The following is a 17,201-nucleotide window of genomic DNA, read 5'->3' as shown; positions in this document are numbered from 1 at the left end:
AGGAGCTGGAGCTGGCAGTGTCAAGTCTGCAGCCCTAGCACAGAAGCTAGTTTGAAACCTGGTGGGACAGGCTGTGCTCCAGCTGTTCTTCGCCTGACAAATTGTTCTTTGGAGCCAGTACTGGCTGGCAAAGTTAGAGCAACCTGGGATCTCCTCTGTACTATCTTCAGTATTGACATAAAACTGACCCCAGGATGGGGGAGTTAGTTGACTCCTTGGGGCATCCTACTGCGTGCTAAGCACAAACCGGGCACAGTCTGTGAGGATTTGGGCCAAGTTGCATTTTTTTTTTTCTGATGGTCTGTCTGACAAGTGTTCAGCTGTGAAGCGCCAGGGCATTGAGTCTGTAACTCAGAAATGATAGCAGCATGGGGATTTAAGGGGTCTTTCCTACCAGAACATTCTCTGCATTGCCCGATTTTCAGTCCTGTAGAATTTTAGGCTTTTTTGCCACAGGCATGTCTGCTTCAAGTGTGAAAAGAAACGTAGACTTGCCATACTTCCCCACAGCAGCCTGTGCAGATCTGGGCCTCCACCCAGCAGAACCGATCAAGGCTGGAGAGCCCATTCCAGTCTAGCTTCTTTCTGAGCCAGATCGGCAAAAAAGGTGTTGGTAATGGTGCTTTCCATGAACAAAATAGGATGCAGTTCAACAAAGACAAGTGCGAAGTGCTGCACCTGGGCAGAAAAAACCACCACCACATTTACAGGCTGGGGGATGACCTTTTACAGCAGCAGAAAGGGATTTCTCAGTCATAGTTGACTCCATAATGAACATGAGTTGTTAGTGACACAAAGTGATCAACAAGGCTAACAGGCAGACAAGGTTCTTTGGGTGAACTTGATATCTTTTATTAGACCAACTAAATAGTTGGAGAACAATTTTTAAGTAAGCTTTCGGGTACAAAAACCCTTCGTCAGGCTAAGGAAGTTTCAGCAGTTGGTGTGTGCTCTTCCTGGATGGAATGAAAAGTAAAAAAAGCCAGAGGCTGGGCTGGGCTGCATACAAGACAGGCAGTCAGTGAAAATGTAGATTGAGGAGTCAATGGGTAAGAGACAGGCTGGGTGCAGGGGAGAGAAGGGGGATGAATAGTGGAGAAGTACCTGGGGAGTCAGCTGTCAGGCAGGTTTATAATGTATTATAACGTTATAAGGTTATAATGTATTATAACCTGCCTGACAGCTGGGTCAGAGGCCTACAGGCAGGCTCTTCAAGGAGAGACTGAGGGACCTAGATCATAGAAAATGCTTTGTTTACTAGGGCACCCCCTGGAGTAACTAGGAACAATGGTCACAAGTTGACAGAGAGCAGATTTAGGTTGGACATTAGAAAGAACTTCTTCACAGTAGGGATTGCCAGAATCTGGAATGGGCTCTGGAGGAGACTGGACAAGCACCTGGCTGGGGTCATCTGACCCCAGCACTCTTTCCTGCCCAGGGCAGGGGGTCGGACTTGATGACCTACTGAGGTCCCTTCCAACCCTAACATCTATGATGCAGTTGCCTATTCAGTGATGAGAGGCTTAATATCACTACTGGTTTGCATTGCACATGAGGGGCAGCTGTGCAGTGCTTGTAGACTGGGGACTATGCTTCACATCAGAGACTTGCTGTGTGCTACATCATTCTAGACTTCTGTTTCCAGCTCTGCCACTGACTAGCTCTGTGACTTGGCAAGACACTGTACTTTTTGCTGACCTCACTTGATCTCTGTATGTAGTGGAGGGAAAGAATCATGCGTGCCAGGATTGTGATATGCTGGATGGAAAATGCAGGGGATGAGGAGCTGGCAGCAAGCGCTACCGACTTTGACTCATTGCTGACTTGGGCTGAAATCAGACTGGTGACCTAGAACTGAGAGGTTGTGTATCTCATTACCAGACCCCTCAGCCACCTAGTCATTCATCTATAATTATATTTGACATATGAATATGTCGTGGGTTTTTGAGCTACATACATACATACATACATACATACATACATACATACATACAGAAAGTGATTTTGTTTAAGGTCCTCATTTAGCATCCAGATGTGGCTGGGCAGCCTGCAGCACAGGTGCCACGGGCAGTCTGTGTGGCACATGGCAGAGTGGGGAGGAACCAGGCAGCACAGCAGCAGATAAGGCTGGAAGCAGAGCAGCTAATTGGGTAGAAGAAAGGATCAGAGGGCACTTGATGGGCTTGGGACTAACTTATGGCACACCTGCCAGAAAGGTTGGTTCCCGCTAACTAGTGCTTTCCAGTTAGCTTGTTTAAGGACTAATTGACTTGTGTTCTTTCAGTTTGCAGTGTTGATGTGGGTGTTCACGTATGTTGGCGCCTTGTTTAATGGTCTGACATTGCTGATACTGGGTAAGTGCTTTAATCAGGTTAATACTTGACATATAAAATGACCCTGGCAGAGCAGAGCAGTGCAGTGAATTTAGTGCTCAGATGTTATCCTCTTGTTGCTCAAGTGCAGAACAACAAAATACAGCTTACTACATGATCTTTTCTTCTTTTAAATGGTGCCATAATTGGAAAGGTGGTAGGTTCAGTATTTGTCTTCAGGGCTTTTTAGGGCAAAGTAACATCATTTAACAGATACTCCATTCTGCTTGTCACTGGGCTCCAGTGCTAACTGCTGTTCTCTTAAGTGATACAGCAATGGAAAAATTGGTTATGGTCACCTCCTGCCAAGATTCTGACCAGAAAGCAGGGTAACCAACCCTTTCAGCAGAGAATAGCCCTTTCTGGCTCGGGGCCTATACAGCGATGCTGCAGAATTTCCAACATCTGCACTAAAGAAAATATCCTCTATTGTATGTCAGATGCACAGATTTTGAACTGATATTTCAGCCAGATATTTTTGCACTATAATGTAATTATTTCTCTCACCCTCAAAATAAACATCAAGCAATGAAAGCAGGATTAAATTTTTTAGCCAAGCAGCATATTACTCTTGTTTGTATCTAACCCATTTTCTATTCCTTTCCAGCTTTGATTTCACTCTTCAGCGTTCCTGTTATTTATGAAAGACATCAGGTGAGTGTGTGGTTAACATGATCCATTCAGTATCCTGTTTTTAAGAAAGAAAAATCCCTCGTGTTGAATCTGGAATGCTTAAGAATTTGAAACCTGACTTTAATCTCCCAAACCGCTAACTATGAAACATATTTGTCGTTCTGACAACAGCCAGCAGTATTGCCATTAGTATATTGACCCTGGTGTAGTTGCCTTCCCCTGTAGGTGAAGGCTTCTCATGTCAACAGTTTTAGGATAGGGCTGATTAGCATGGTTTTTCACTCTCTTGCTCTGTTCAGATTTGTCTGGTACCAAAGCAGCAGTGCATGTAAATGAAAGTGTAGTGTTTGGAGAAAGCTCCTTTGCATTGGCATCTCAATTAAGATTAGAGTCCGTAGACTTTGTAGCGGTAGCTAGAACACTGCAGAGAACCCAGCACAGTCTAGCACAGCTCCAGTACATTTGTCAGCTGATCTAACTGGGGCAAGTAGAGAAGCAGAGTTCAGAATAAAGTAAGGGAGATGGATTGTAGCAGAAATAGGCAGGAACTGGATGCAGGAGGGCACAGGGCAGCAGGGCAAGTGATTTCTGGTATGGGCTCACCTCTGGCTGGGAGACTAAATGAAGAGAGCAGTGAGGCTCAGACCAATTTGTACAGATTCCTGGCATCTCCACTCAAGCCCACCCATGCAGCCAAGGCTGCCCAGCCCTAGAAAATGATGCCCTAAAATCTAAGGGGAGTTCCAAGGCTTTGGGGAAATAAAAAAGACTCTTATTCCTTTTTAAGTTAGGTTCCCTCATCCTGTTAACTTCAACCAGTGGTGCCTTCTAAAAGCCTAGAAATAACAGTCCAGCTTCATGGAGTTTCCCATGGCCCAGAGAATGCCGAGGAGCTGAACAAATTCCAGCTGCCACTGGGAAGTGCTGGAGATCTGACGTGTACTGGGAAGTCAGTCACTTGAATCGCAGTTGTAGGAATCAAGGCTGCCTTGGCACTGTGCAAGCCACCCTTGGGGTCTGACTGACCAGGTGAATGGTGCTGGCTGGAACACAGGGGCTTACCAGTCTGTCCCACTCTTTCTTCTCCTCTCCCCTTTCACCTGTATAGGGCAGAGGTACAGACAAATCCCTGGTTTGGAAGCATCAGTACCAGCAGTCCCTGAAAATAAAACAAGCTGGCAGGATGATGAATGTACTTGTTTTCTGTGCCCAACGGTCTTGGTTATCCATCCTGAAGTGGGAGAATGAGGAAGGGGTTTTGAACCGCTGATAATTGGGCAAGTTAGAAATGCATAGAGCACTTGATGGACTATTTGTTAGTGTAAGCTCACGTATAGTCCCTGCTGCATTACATGCGTTTCAAAAGGCAGGCTTCAATGCTGACTTGCTGCCTGTGCAGATCAAACTCCACAAAGCTGCAGGAGCTGCATCTCCAATGGCACTTTTTGCGGTCTGTGGATAGGATGGGGTAGAAGGGAGTTGTGAGATTTGCCCTGCAGCTGGTAGTGCTTGTTGCAATGAACCCACCCTCTGTCTGTCCATGTTATTCTAGGAACCATTTTTACCACCAGGCATTGACCACAGTAGAGCACTGTTTACACTAGAAGCTGGGATGCTTCACTTGCTGACTGGGAGAGAGCGGAGGAGAATTGTGTATACCCGTGTTCTGTAAATGCTGTTCGTAGTCCGAAGCACCAAAATAAATGCCCTGATGGCACCTTGCTTTTCTTTAGCATTTTTTTCAGGGTTGGCAAAAACCCCCTGCTGTGTAGGAACATAGAGAACTTATGGCAATGAAAGAGATTTTCTTGACTTTTAACACTTCTGTCTTTTTAAATTTTCAGGCCCAAATTGACCACTATTTGGGACTTGTGAACAAAAATGTCAAAGATGCGATGGCCAAGTGAGTTTGCTTATATTGCTTGTTTTAAACTGGTTCCATAGACTTCCTGAAGTATGGGCAACTCCTGTGTGTGTTCAGGAGGTTGTTACAATTGGTAGGAAAAAAATGCCCACAACTTGTTTAAAAACTGTGCAAGATGCAAAGAATCATCTCACTTCTTGCTGGTGCAGTTAAAATATTTGATAGAAAATGCTTGGATCATGCAGTTCTATTAGAAGTATATGGATGAGGCCAGTGGAGAGAGCCTTAAGTCCTCTGCAGATCATGGCTGAACCAGTTTCCTTACTACTATTAGTCATGTATCCATTATTACCATCCAAACAGTGATGTTTTTGAGAGTGTTTTCTGCTTTGAACTTTACTTTATTTCTTTCCTTATATGCCTTTCCTTTTGTTTCCCTGTTCTTCCTGTAGGATCCAAGCTAAGATTCCTGGATTGAAGCGTAAAACCGAGTAAAAAAAAATTTGAAGCAACCGATCAATAGGATGTTCATCTATAATGGGGGAAATACTCATTTGGATTGTGTGGGGGAGGGTCAGGGGTTAGCAAAACCTTGACATTGCAGTGCAATTTCACAGATCTTTATTTTTTAGCAACGCAGTGTTTGAGGGAAAAATAACTGTTTTTGACTGCCATGTGTTTCATCATCTTAAGTATTGTAAGCTGCTATGTATGGATTTAAAACTACTCATCTTTGTTTATCCTGTGTGCAGCACTGGCTAATACAAAAGATTTAAGAAAGCTGTACATTATGCTTCATCAGAGGTAGTCCTGCTGCGTTCCAGAAGAAGTAGTGCAGGTGGGGCGGAGGCTAACACTTCCCAGTTTGTGCGCTGTCTGGTCTGTGTAGATTGATGCAGGTTTTCTAAAATGAGATGTTTTAGAAGAATATACCATTATAGCAAGTTTGAAAAAACCTTGCTTTTGGTATGAGTATAGCTGTATTGTGATTTTATTGTTTTATCAATTGCCAATTATATATATATATATATATATATATATATGTGTTTCACAAAGCTTAGGTCTTTCAGCTGCTCCACAGTGCTTGATATTTCAGAGACTTGACTGATTTTTAGGACTAGCTCCATAGCGCACAAGCTTGAAAACCAATTAAAATACTTCTAGGAGCACTAGCATCAGTTTTAAAAAAGCAACTATGTACAAATGAACTTCCACATCTATATATATGAAACCTACAGCGTAAACTTTGTTGCATAAATATACTGTAGCTGATTTTGAGTAAATACTTTTACAGTCTCTCAAACTCTGCTAAACTGTGGACCGAATATCTAATGCTGCAAATGTTGTTTGGAAATTTCGAACGTTGTTATGCAAGAAATTGAAAATTTATACACTTGCAGTTTAAGCTGTATTGAACTAAGTCCGTGGAATGCATTGTGAAATGTAAAAACAAAAACCCCAAGTATCAATAAAGCTTATAGACTGAAAAAAATGACATTTAACTTTTGCAAGATTAGTTGATTTATATACTGGTATTTATTTTATTTAAACTTGGTGAAATATACATTTTCTGTATTTTCAGCAATTAGTGTGCTGGTGGAAGTCTCTTCTGATAGACTGCAGTTATGAAGCAGGGAAGATGCCCTGAAAAGAATCTAAATCCACAGCTAGTTCCAGCAGTACATCCAAACATTTAGAGAGTGGTGCAGTTTGGGGGTGCTCAGTCCCTGGCCTACAGGTCAGATCCAGCCCCCCAAACCATGTCATCTGGCCTGCTCACTAGATTGGGCATGCAGGGGTCAGCATGAGGCCTGACCCCAGTATGTTAGGGTGAGATGTGGGGGCCTAACCAGGCCATGGACTGGCCCTGTGCTATTTATCTGGTGCATGGGGCCAAAAGTTTGAGTGCCCCAAGGTATTTGATTGTGGTGCCAGTAAGTTGGTTGCATTCAGGAAAAGGCAGTTGGAATGAAAAAAACTCTATAATGCAGAAATCAAAATGAAATGTCTTTTGGAACGCCTCTATTTTGAGGGATGTTGCTCATTTTATTCCCAAACTTGTTTGTTTGGTGTGTTACATTCATTGCTGCAAATTTATATTGGAAATGCAGATGGATGAAACTGAGGTTATTTGTACTAAAAGGACTAAATTTTTTTTTTTTTTTTTTTTTAATTCTTTCTTGGGGGTGTCTTGTACACGGAATTCCATATCTGGGCTGTCAAGAGATGATGGGGGATCTAAAGAGTCCAACATTTTTTAGGTAAACATCAATTTTGTACTAACCAGACAGTAAAAATGAAAACAACAATGAAAATTAATAACCAAATTTATTTGACACACAGGTGTTTTGAAATCATACTAATCTTGGCCATTGAAAAATAAATTCATGCATGAATATTTTAATTTACAATATAATACAGTATTACTTTTGAGGATATTTATACATAACAGACCATATAAACAAATACAAATCATATTTAAGTGTTTTCCTGACAGACACTATTGCTGTTATATATTTTTACCATATCACCATTGATCAATTCATTCTGCCACACAATTATTTTTATTTAGGATACAATCAATATGAAAGGCCAACATTACAACATAGGCAAAGAAGGTGCTCAACCAACATCACCAGTCAATATGGTTATATTAATTCAGAAGAAAGTTTCCTAAAAAAAAAAAATTAAGACTGCATAGGGACTTCTGTGTTGCACAAACTGACCTTCTGTAGAGTAGTGTAAGGCATTAATAAATTCCATCAATTCAAACAAAAGACTGAGGTTGCTGAAGCACTTTTTTGTGTGCTTTTTGTATATACATTGATTTACTCTCTTAATGGGCCCTACTGTCCATCATTCCAAAGACACTGTACAATCAACAGCTACTTTCTCATCAGAGGTGTGGGGGAACTGGAGTTTATTTCTATGATTTCAAAATGTTATTTTCCTGAATTGGACTGAAATCATTACTATTCTGTATTTCACAAGAAATGTTCAAAAAGGTCATCTCTGATCAGTGAGAACATTTCAAGTTTGTTTCTTTCCACCCTAGAATAGACCTCTCTACATTTAAAAAGGCATTTTAAAACAGAATTGAAACATGCCATTCAGAAAATGCCAAACCAGAATGTCTTAATCTCATAAAAATGTTTGATTCCTTTCCTGACAACAGTGCATCAAAACTAACTCTTTCATGGGCTTGGTTTTGAGAGGTATTCTCTGACTAAATGTGTTGGAAAATTTACCAGCTTTACTCATTGTTGAGGTACAAAAAAAGCTCTTAAGGAGGAGGAAAAAATAGTTTCCAGTTTAAGCAGAATGAGTCTATGACTTCAACACAGCAGCTCCACAGCAGGACTTTGGGTACAGGTATCCATTCCTATAGGATGTTGCAGGCCACGTAGGGCTGAGGGAAGAGACACCGTACTTTCCAGGAAACATCATGCTTCCAGTAAACTAAGTAGCACCACAGCTGCCTGTTTGCTGTGGCTAAACAGCGCAGCCTTGTTAAATTAGAAAACGGTGTCAAGCTATTTCTGCCACTGGTTTCCCCATCCTTCATGGCCTTCAGTTAGCATCTTTCTACCCCCTGCTATATGAATAATGGGAAATGATACTTCTTGGAAGTGTCTAGAGCACTTCATTAACTTCCTTTGCCACTTACTGTGGAACTTTATATTTATCTTTCCTACTACCTAAAACACATTTTTTGTGTGTGCTTCCCACCTCCAGGCTCTGGGTGGAGCTTAAAAGCCTGGGCTTAATCTATCACTTTCTGGGGCCAGATGCACTCCATCCCTTGGTAAACTGCCACTAACACTCCAGATTCAGTAATTGCTCTTACAAGGTGTATAGTCAGTCCCCTGAAGGGAACAGGTTGTAATTCAGTTGTGGAAGTATTAACTGTAAAGCAAAATATGGGTGACCCACATACATGTTTGGAAAAGGGGTTTGTGTTTAGCCCTCCTCAGTGTGAAAGTTGTAGCACCATATGTAGAAAGCAGACATTAGCGGAAGGCTAGATTGTAGCCTGTTTACTATTGGAAATATCTTTTTCAAAGGCACTTTGTGGAGAGAAAACGGCCAATGGAACATACTTAAAAAAGAGCTTTCAAATGCAATACTTGGCTCGTTGGCTTACTGAGACCTAAGACATGAGACCAGCTGTGCTCAGCGCAAGTTAGGCAGAGCTTTGCTTACCCCGCATTAGATTCCACACTGGACTTTTTAGCAGTCGTTTAAAATTGTGAACGTTCCTGATGGAATGTATATAAACAAAAAAAACCCAACAAAAAATAATCCCACAATAAATTTTAAAGTTATGCAAGTCAAAAGGGCAACTGTGCCCCACAAGCTTTCTTGTTGAGCTGTACTTTTGTTGACGTGGTTTGAACAATAAAATATTTAGCAAAAGCAGTTCAAGCATGGAGCACTTCATCACCCAGGCCTGGGAACAGCTGTTACGAACAAGTGCCTTCTCCAAGGGCATTGCAGCCTTCCAAATGCAAGCTCATAGTAGTACTCGTAACCACACGCATCTGAAAATGGGTAATCCATGCAGCATTTGTGTAATAAAATAACAGCAGCCAAAGGGGAAGAGGTGTTGACTCTCCAGTCTTCTGCCATTGTAGAGTAATTGCAGCAGCAGCAGAGGCCAGGGAGTTTTCCTTTCAAAGGCATCTCCACACAAATACACTAAAAATAAAGTAAGTACTGATAAAGTTGACCTTACAGAGCCTGGTGATAACTGTTAATTTAATGTGAAAGGGGAGAGATTATGGATGTTTTGGCTACTCTCGACTTCATGACTTCTAGGCCTGTGCGAAGTGGCTAGTATTCCCTTCAGATTCAGCCACTTCGGGGGACTGATTCAGTTGGGTGATTTGAATTGCTGCCCTGATTTGCTTTGGCTGAATCTGATTTGGAAATTCAGCAGCAGCTGAATCTCAGAATCAGCCAGGCCCGTCTCCCAGCCCAGCAATGGCTGCCCTGCCCAGCCCCAGCTCCCCGCACTTGTGGGGGGGTGGGGAGCCCTGGCTCAGTAGGTGCTGCTGGCCCTTTAAGAAAAAAACCCCAAAAAACCCTCAGGACTCACCGTTCCTGCTGGTGGGGGGTGATCCCTGCTGCCCCGCGCCACATGGGGGGCTCTGCATGGACCCCTGAGGCTGCACCAGGAGCAGTGAATCCTGGGCTTTTCTTGGGTTTTCTTTTCTTAAAGGGCTAGAGCTGACCTGGGCAGGGCACCTGGGGGGGGGGCTCGTGGCAGAGCCCTCCATGCAGTATCACCTAGTGAGCCCCGGGGCTTTTTTGTAAAGTACTGAGCTGGGGCGGGGGGCAGCCATTGGGGGAACGGGGGGGCTGGCAGGGGTCCCCCTATGGTCCCCTCCCCCCAGCCCCCCCCCCTCCATCTCTAGTACTTACCAGCTTGGGGTCAGCTGCAGCTCCCTGCTGCAGCCACTGGGGACTGCCCAGATCAACAAAGCTCTCCAAATCTCTTCCAAAGATTCGGAGAGCTTTGAATTAATTTGGACCTTTAAATTGGCTCCCACGATTTGATTCGGACTCAGAGATTCGGCCACCTGAAGCGTCGCATAATCCTAATGACTGCTCTCAAATGTTAAATGCCTGGCAATTTTTTCTAGTTAATTTGACAGTATAAAATGGGCTGTCCAATTTCTAAGCAGTTGGGGTGGGGTGGTGGCAGTGGGCTGCGCACTGCACACAGTAAGGTATACCTTACATGAGGCAGATGGCAGGGTGTGTGGGTTTTTGTTTTTTTTTAAAAGGCCCTGGTTTTTACACATTGAAGCTCGTGCTATTTAAGTCCTTAAACATCTTTTTGGTCCTGTGATAAGCTGGTCAATACGCAACACCATTCCATAGTGAGAAGCAAGTGGTTCAGGTGAAACCAGCATTTAACAACTCTTTGCACCAGTGGGCCAGAATGGCTCACCGGAGATCTGAGAGAATCTGGTGCTAAGACCCAGGTGCCTCCTTCACTGCTTCTTTCCACTGCCTGATTGCTGCGTGGCATGGGATAATGCCCTAGTGTCCAGCTGCAGCATGGTGCAGTGTTGGTGAAGCCCCTCCTATCACCCCTGCCAGCTGAATGTCATTGCAGCCTCCCCAGCACCACAGACTTAATCTGGCTCATGGGCCATAGGTTGCCGACTCCTTATTTAAACAAACTTCTTCCCTCTGTGTATGCGGCCATGTGATCAAAGGCACTGCAGGGCCAGAGACTGGAACATCTAGTCTTGTATGGGTGGGTTTAATCCCGTCTGCTTCACACATTTTATCAGAAACATCACAGTTTCAGAGTTGGTTGTGGTTTATGACCAAGCCAAAAAAACCCCCAAACCCAGAGCTGATGTTAAAAGGTACAGGCTAAGAAGCTGGGCTGTTTCAGGACAGCCACTGTTGAAAGGAAACCCTGCTTGTGTCCTCATACAGTAGGGGTGGGCAAAATATGGCTTGTGAACCAGATGCGGCTTGCTAGGCCATTCTATCCGGCTTGTGGGGGGCCCCCTAAAAAATTTAGAACATTAATTATCTGCCTCGGCTACCTGTCAAGATGACAAGGCGCCAGCAGCAGCAGGACCTAGGGCAGGACCCATCAGCCAACAGCAAGGCGTGCCTGGCTGTGCCTGCTCCCCGCCGCCCCCCACCAGCTGGGAGCCTGCTCCCCTACCCTGTCCTACAGCAGCGGGTGGAAAAGCAAGGAAATGGGGAGGGGGGCGGGGGGGAGTACAGTGACAACTGGGTGGGAGTGTGGGCCTGTGCCAGTGCCCTGCGGCCAGGGCCAGCAGGGGTCCAGGGTGGGGAAGCAGGAGCACAGGCCGTGGGCTGGACTCTAGAGCTGGGTTGGGTTGCACCAGCATGGAGACAGACAGAGCCACCACATGCTGCCACCTCACCCTGGGTCCCCACCAGCCCTGGCCCCATGCTCCTGCCCAGCTTTCGCTGCACTCCCACCCACTGCTACTCATGCCCACCCCCACCTGCCACCACTGCCACCACCATTTCCCTGCTTTTCCACCTGCTGCCGCCACTTCTTCCCCACACTCCCCCTCTCACCTGCTGGCTGCTCCAGTGGCACGTAGTTCCCAGCTGCATCACTGGGCCACAAGGCTTAGCAGGAGCCAGCCCAGCCCAGCCCCCACAATTACTGGCTGGCTCCATGTGATGCCGGCCAGGCCTGCTCCTCCTGCATTCTGCGGACCTAGCCATGCAACTGGGAACTGCATGGTGCCGGAGCACCGGCAGGAGGGGGTGGGCAAGAAAGTGGCCGTGGCAAGCAGGAAGGTAGGGAAGTGGCAGGAGAAGGGGCAGTGGTGGCAGACTGGGTGGGGGTGGAGGGGGGGAGAGTGGGGGCAACTGGGTGGGCAGAAGCACTGAGAGTAAGACTACATTTTAAGCTATTATACCATCACCTCTATGTACACTACACAAACACAAGTAAAGCAGGACAAAAGAGTTTTTTGAAATCAAATTAATGAATGTTGTAGATGTTTGATTTTTAGAATATAACTTGGTATTTTTCTGGTTCTGAGATGGCAAACCCCCCTTGCCAAAAGGATTACTTCCAGGGACAAGGGGAGGGACATCTGGTGGCAAAGGTCAGAGGTTAGGGGATGGGACTTCTGGACCTAAATTGGCGACTAAGGGGGTGGGGCACCTGTCAAAGGGCAGGGCTACCCATGCAGCCCTCAACAGCTTGCCAAAACTTGGTAAGCGGCCCTATAGCTGAAATAATTGTTTGCCCTTGTCATACAGCAACACCCAAACTCTAGCCTGTGCTTTGGTTTTAGTTCCTAGCATGTTACACAGCTTATCCTGAGTGTCTTATTTGCAAAGATGTTTGGCTGCTACTGTTGGTGCTTCCACTACTCATGTTGCATCAGAGGCCAAGCCACTCAATTTATGGCTCTAAGAGAAGGCTAATTAATAGTTCCATTGCAGGCATGTTGGCAATTACTTAATGTTTGTGTAATACTATCTAAAGTACTTCACAACTGTATCAGAGCCAATGATTCACTCTGTCAAGAAAAGAGGCACAGTCACACAACAGTACAGGAACGGCCAAAGCAGCTCAGACGTATTATCCATTGTGGACAGGTTCCTATGCAGGGTGCCTGCTTCTGGTCCACATGCTACATCTTTAGTCTGCATTCCTTAATTTTCCCTTGTGACTGCCTCTACCTGTCTGCTGCCTGTAGTTTGGTTGTGCTGTTATTTTCTGGTGACCCTTTTGCATGTTGCCATTTGACTAACATACTCACCAGCTTTATTACGTGTCCCCATTGTTTCTCAGCTCCTAGTTTAGCACCTGACCTATGATCAGTTTTTCCTATGTCAGTCCTTCAATGAAGAGCAATCTCTTTCCAGCAGGATGTTTCCACTCCCCAAAAGACCACATCTGCCTAGTCATTTTGGGTTTCCCTCCACTGTCTTCCCTACCACAGGAGAAGCTGATGTTCTTCACAGCACCTAGATGGGAAAAGCTTACTAGCCTACAAAGGTGGTTTCCAAACCATCTTGAGGCACACCTCTAAATTGAAAATTTGGAAGAACTAAGGTGTAAAATACTAGTGTGCAGCAGCATAACTAGGGAGAGGCAACTGGTAGCAACTCCTGGCATTCACTTTTGCCTGGGGAAGGGTGGAGAAGAGGCATCAAAAAACAGCAGCTGTGGTTGCAGTCACAACAGCTCAGCAGCAGCTGGAAGGCACTGCTCTCTCTTCATTGCAGCTGCCCAGGATGCCTGGCTGACCTGTTATGCCTCTGCCTGTGGGACTGTAAGAGACTTCAAGAGCTCAAATCTATCCTCTGAAGCAGAATCAAGTTTACTTGCATCATCAGCCTGTTCTCCAAAATGATGGGCCTTCCACTCCTTCCCTAAGACTCCTGGTCCAGAGCTTACCTCCTCTTTTTAAAGTGAAAGTTTTTCCTAATTTCTACTTGCCCTTTCCTTGCTGACACCAAGCCAATGCTTGCTCAGGGTAGTCCTTTGCACGTCTTTATTGTATGTGAACTACAGCAGTTGATGGCAACTGTGTCTTCATTTATCAAGATCACAGAATTCTAATCCCGTAGCTTCCGGTGAAGCTTAGAAGTGCTCTGGCACGGAGGCCTGGAGCAGGGGACATGCTCTTTCAGGGCCAGGGGAGCTCAAAGCCAAGTGCTGGAGGGAGCCCTCCACAGCACCACCACCAAGTCTTACATTCTGGCACTGGTAGCGTCAGTTCCACCAAGAGGTGTTGTAACTTTGAGCAATCTTCATCCTTGCCTACTCATCCACAACAACTGCCCCAGTAGCAACCTCTTACTTTACAGACTGGGAGATCTCAGCCTTCTCTGCCATAGTGCCCATTATATTGTCCCTTGTGCTGAGCCAGTGACATCACTGGCACTAGGACCCTCTTCACCACTGCTTCACCTTCCACCTCTTGACTTTAAGTCCAAGGATGCTGGAACTCGGAACGCTTACACTGGGACTTGCCGAAGCTGTCTCCCTATGTAGTGGGCATAAAGCCCATCCACTACGTGGCCTGCGGGACGGAAGCTGTTGTGTTGAAAGCCCATACCTGTGTGGTCCTGCTGGCCCTGGACTCAGCCTGCTGGTTAAATCCAGAACCTATCCATTATCACTGGAGCATGAAGACTTCCCACCTGGTGGAACAGGCTGACACTAACCCTTTAATTCCTGGATTAACTAGTGTTAATCTCAACTACCTCACAGATAATTTTAGGACTTTACAAGCTTTCATGGAAAGGATAAGCCCAGCCTCTCCAGCTTGCTACAGAGTCATAAGGTCCTAAATATGCTCCAGCGGTCCATGCCAGGCAAAGTAAGGTCCTCCCCATTACCGAAGCCGCATGGGTATGGCTAGATTACTCTGGCAGACTTTGGTTACCTCCAGTTCTACAGCCAGGCACGTCAACGAACACTGCCAAGGTGATTCCAAGCGTGTGGATTCGTGCTATATCTAAGCAACGGCATCATGCCTGGCTGTAGCAGCTGCTAATGAAGGGGAAAAAGCAAGCAGTTAAGGAGCACCTGCTAGGATAAGGAATGCAAGAGGCTAGACTTAGTAGGTAGGAAATCCTACTCATTGGGAAGACTCCAGTTTTAGGTATCTAACTATCAGACCGTGCTGCCTGGTATACAATTATAGACTATATAAGGGACTGACCTCTTTCATGGGCATATTACAACCTGATATCTAACCCCTTCCATCCCACCACTTTGGTAACGGAGGGTCAAACTGGTTGCCAAGATCCTTCAGATATCTTCACTAGCTCCAGGACTCCTGATTTTCTTGGGAGGTACAGAGCGCAGTGGAAGTCCTAAGAATGAAGTCCTCATTAAAGGATTCAGTGTCTAAATCCTCTAAAGGAGGGGAGTGTTATCACAGTTCAGCTGTTCTTGCTTGCTCTCTCACTTGTCCCATAACTCTTACATTTCTTTCTACAAAGTGCCTATGCTTCAAGGGAGGTAGGGGAAGGGCTGAGCATACTGATGAAGAATACTGCCTACCCAGCCTTGTCTTTACACTAGTGACTAGGAAGCTTTTGTGGGCACTCTCTCAGGCAGGAACTCAGACAGTACAGTAGCAGCAAGGCACTTCAAGGGTAGGTGCTGCAACACTCAGTACTGCAATGCCCATGACCTTTTGTGGCTCTAGCCCCCTCCTATGTTTCAGATTCTCCACCCACCCCCTTCCCACTGTAAAGCAGGGGATAATCTTATCATGCTGGAGCATGTCTGAAGGGACATTCATGTTTGCAAAACAGAGGTTACCATGATGAGGCCATGGTGAAGCCCATGAGGAAACTGTAGAAGATATGTTCACAGCAGGGTTTCAGCAAAGCACGGGGCTATACATTTAGTAATGGAGCTAATACAGAATACAACTGCTCACTAGCTGAACCACCTCCTCGGTGAACTCAACAAAGCAGAGGTCCTGTGAAACACAAAGCAGAGCTATCCAACTTCTGAGTGGCTGGGGGCGTGGGGGGCAGGAATGTGAGTTGTGCAAGCCTTGAGCACCCACCCCTGCTATCTCCCAAAACAACGCTGTTCCAGCACCCCTTCACACTGTGCCATGTGCCCCCTGGTGCACACTGCACCCTGTTTCCACCCCTCCCTGCTGCACCATGCGGTGCTCTCATGCTGTGTGGAAACCCTGGGTTTCCCAAGTCCCTTGGCCTCACCAAGGCACGCTGCCCCATTATTCACTCTGGGGTGGGGGCAAGGAACAGAAGCTGGAGGAGGGAGGTGAGCCCAGAGACTCCAGCATTTGCAGCAGCAGCTGGAGCAGTTGCTAGTGTGGCATCTGGACTGGTGGGAGGGCTACAGTTTAACACCTTGGGGGCTGCAGGCAGCCAGTCGGACTGCCCTGACAAAGCATGCCATTGTATAGTTAGCCCTTTAAAATAATGTAAATGCACAAGGGGTGGGGGATAAAGTTAGAGGTCATGAGGACTTTATTTCTGGCATTTCCTAACTTCTCAATGCTTCTTGAGTGGATGAACTTGAGCTGCTTTTACACTTGCTCTTCTTGGAAAGCAGATTTTCATCTACAATATGCAACTGTTATCAATGTTTCTCATTTGGTTCTGTGGTTTACATCATTTTGCTGCGGTCTGTATCACATCAGCAGACTCTCATAGTTTTCTCATTTTAAAGCCACTTAGCCTTTTGCTTTTTCTCTCAGCTTGTGTTGTATAGAGCTTGGTTGGCCTGAATGTTCAGCTTAGGAGCACGAGTATGTTGCTCAGTTGTAGGATCATAGGAAAGCAGACCTCATTGAGTCCAGCTCACGGAAGGATCATCCCTAACTGAACCATCCCAGACAAGAAAAAAGAACCCAAGGTACCTTCCCTGTGGTCTCAACCTACAGAACACTGCTGCAGTCAAAGCCCCTAAGGAATGCTCCTAAGGCAATGGCATCATTTGAATTAAAACAACCATAAATGTGCATCATCCCACAAAGCGTATGGTTTACCAGCTTGCATGACTGTATACCATACAACCTCTTTATGTCAAGTAAACCAGGTAGGAAGTACTACTCATGTTAGATTGGAGGTTTTGGTGTGTAGATGGCAGGGCTAGGGTTAAACATGCTCTAAGTAAGGGGTGGCCAACTTGTGGCAGAGGTGGCACAAGTTCCATTGGCAGTAGGGCTGTGAGAAATTTAGGCCGTTTCATTTTGTTTTGGATTTGGACGTTTCTATGGTAGAAACACTGAATCCGAAACGAAACGCAGGGCTCTGAAACAGCTCTGAAACAAAACAGGCCATCCAAAATGTTTCAGAAATTTCAG

The 17,201-nt window shown here is 45.6% G+C and overlaps 2 protein-coding genes across 7 annotated transcripts in view; one reads left to right on the top strand and one right to left on the bottom strand.

Moving 5' to 3' along the window:
* The window catches only part of RTN4 (reticulon 4), a 66,073-nt gene extending 59,709 nt beyond the window's left edge, over positions 1–6,364 (top strand). For all 5 annotated transcript variants that reach the window (XM_059719404.1, XM_059719411.1, XM_059719418.1 and 2 more), the window contains 4 exons: positions 2,285–2,354; positions 2,980–3,026; positions 4,850–4,908; positions 5,322–6,364. In XM_059719404.1, coding sequence (XP_059575387.1) covers positions 2,285–2,354; positions 2,980–3,026; positions 4,850–4,908; positions 5,322–5,364 — 219 coding nt within the window. In that variant the 3' untranslated portion in view covers positions 5,365–6,364. The remainder of the gene's footprint in view (positions 1–2,284; positions 2,355–2,979; positions 3,027–4,849; positions 4,909–5,321) is intronic.
* An 814-nt stretch (positions 6,365–7,178) lies between these two features.
* EML6 (EMAP like 6) overlaps positions 7,179–17,201 on the bottom strand; it is a 325,901-nt gene continuing 315,878 nt past the window's right edge. For both annotated transcript variants that reach the window (XM_019500824.2, XM_059719398.1), the window contains one exon: positions 7,179–9,567. In XM_019500824.2, the coding sequence (XP_019356369.1) occupies positions 9,543–9,567 (25 nt within the window). In that variant the 3' untranslated portion in view covers positions 7,179–9,542. The remainder of the gene's footprint in view (positions 9,568–17,201) is intronic.

The sequence above is a fragment of the Alligator mississippiensis genome, chromosome 1 (assembly GCF_030867095.1).
Source record: "Alligator mississippiensis isolate rAllMis1 chromosome 1, rAllMis1, whole genome shotgun sequence".
NCBI classification, from domain to species: Eukaryota; Metazoa; Chordata; order Crocodylia; family Alligatoridae; genus Alligator; species Alligator mississippiensis.
The sequence above is the reverse complement of the archived record's forward strand: the minus strand, read 5'-3'. Positions and strand labels throughout refer to the sequence as shown.